Source organism: Telmatherina bonti (genome assembly GCF_933228915.1).
Source record: "Telmatherina bonti genome assembly, chromosome: 23".
Classification (NCBI taxonomy): Eukaryota; Metazoa; Chordata; class Actinopteri; order Atheriniformes; family Telmatherinidae; genus Telmatherina; species Telmatherina bonti.
Window position 1 is genome coordinate 18,913,138 of NC_136632.1, and position 2,196 is coordinate 18,915,333.

The following is a 2,196-nucleotide window of genomic DNA, read 5'->3' on the forward strand; positions in this document are numbered from 1 at the left end:
CTCTGAAATATCTCAGAAACACTTTCTCTTAAAAGGAACCGGTCATTACTCAACACCTTATAACAAAATCTCAAAAACTGATAAAACAGACACATACAGAAACACACAGACAAGTACATTTAGTTTTATTTATGTTGCTTTTAAACCCATTCTGGGAGCTAAAGAATCAGTACAGCAAACATGACCCTTCACCTTAAAAATCAACAACTGAGACAAGGTACTCTTGTAACAGTTTACAAAAGAAAAATGGCTGGAAACTGAAACTGCCATGGAGAGACCTACAGCAGTGAGGGAGTGTTTTAATGTCACAAATTCCTCTAAATACCTCCTGCATTCACATGTGCAAGAATATAAGTAATACCAACATTTAGAAATACCCTAAAAGTACAACAGGCAGAACCCCTCTCACACAGACTTGATCATCATTCTGGTGGCTTTGATTGAGTAAGGTGCAGGTTGTTTCCAGGTAAGCCAGTGGAGGCCTGAATTATACCAGTCGCCATTTAGACTAGCAGAGCCACACTGGCTGTACCACCAGCCGCCTCCCTTTGACAAGGCACACTGCCATTCAGCAGTGCCATCAAAGATACATGGAGAGCAGCCGTCATTGTCACGGTTGAAGGTGCTAAAGCCAAAGCCGCTTTGGTCGATTCCTGGATGGGCCCCACGGATGGCATCACCTATAGAAGAAATTGAAATAGTTTTTTGTAAACCTCAGGATTTCAGAGGGTTTCTTATTAAACACACCACAACACAGAGGGAAGTTGGTTCCTCAGCACACACAGTTAAATCTTACTCCTGTACTGACAGCAGATGATAGAAAGATATTTATATGGGGGGAAAAAAGGCATAATCGCACATCATTCTGACATAAACACATAAAACCTTAAACATGGTTCTGTATTTGCAATAAAGACATCAAGCCTTCAAACATGATTTGATTCAAATGTGTAAATACGTTTCCTATGCAGATGTTTTTAAAAGTCATTACCTGCATTTCCATTGTATTTCCCAACATGCAATCTGTAATTTGTTCTGGAATCTTCCAGATAAAAGTTGCTGTACTCAGCAAACACCTTTCCACCTGTATGGTCCTCCAGCTCTACCCTCAAGGTCCACTTCTTGGATTTGTGAATTGTCATATAAAAAACTTTCTCCAAGCCGAGCCAGTGGTCCTCTGAAAGAAACAACAGATCACAGAAGAAAAAGGATTCAGCTTTCCACCGTTTGCACCAAAATAGAAATAAGATTCCTTTAAAAATGCATTTTTCTAAGCTGCTAAAAGTTATGTTTGTCTGAAAGTTTTCTATAAATGACGTCTGGGGAGTTGCAGCAGTGTTTGTAATCAGGACTATTTACATACTTGTCAAGGCTCCAAAACCACTTTCATACTCCTTCCAGTTTTTGTTGAAGGATTGCTGTGGTCCGCTGCGTCTCTGAAACACAGTCCAGCCTCCATCTGAACGCATCTCGCAGTACACCTGAGCACAGGTCCAAACACACAACAGGTGTTAGACTTTGTTGACTTTTAAGAAGAACTTTGATTATATTACAAATGTCAGATGTGAAGAGAAAAACACAGGTTTTGAGCTCAAAGTCTGAATTTCAAGCTACAAACACGTAATTTAAAAACTGTTTTAACCATTCAAGTTTCATACCATGAAGGGGTGTGGTACACTAACAGGCATGATGAAATACACCCCACTGGCAATTTTTGGTGAATCATTCTGAATCTGTGTGCAGTCTGTTGACCAGGTTTACATGACAGGACAAAAGTATATCCATCAACATTTTATGCAATGACTTTGATACAATTACTTCATAATAAACCATATTACCATACTCTTTACCTTGAGGAAAGGTCCCTACTTTTGCCTAAAGATACAAAGAAAAAGTTTTAATGTCAGCCTTTATCTTGTTTAAATGCACTATAAACAGCAAACAACATGCAGCAAAAAGTAGATTTATGTTGTTTCTGTCTGGAATATATAAACTTTCTTATAATTACCATTGCTTCTGCACAACTCAGGAGAACCAGCATCAGCCCACAACTGCCAAGCAGATGCTTCATTTTGACCTGGATGTAAGACACATTTGTTTTAGCTCTCAGATTAGCCCTTGATAAATAAAATTATTCACAGTTAGGAATGCTGCCTGAATGATAATCACTGCTGCGCTCCAAACACGTACCTGCAT

At 39.0% G+C, this 2,196-nt stretch overlaps 1 protein-coding gene across 1 annotated transcript; it reads right to left on the reverse strand.

Annotated features, from left to right (window-relative positions):
• Window positions 1-405: 405 nt before the first annotated feature.
• LOC306773367 (angiopoietin-related protein 5-like) lies at window positions 406-2,196 on the reverse strand (the record flags this gene model as incomplete). The annotated part of the gene is made up of 6 exons (XM_079263155.1): window positions 406-680; window positions 992-1,177; window positions 1,364-1,481; window positions 1,659-1,744; window positions 1,851-1,875; window positions 2,191-2,196. The coding sequence occupies 6 exons, from the start codon at window positions 2,194-2,196 to the stop codon at window positions 406-408; spliced, it is 696 nt and encodes a 231-aa protein (XP_079119281.1).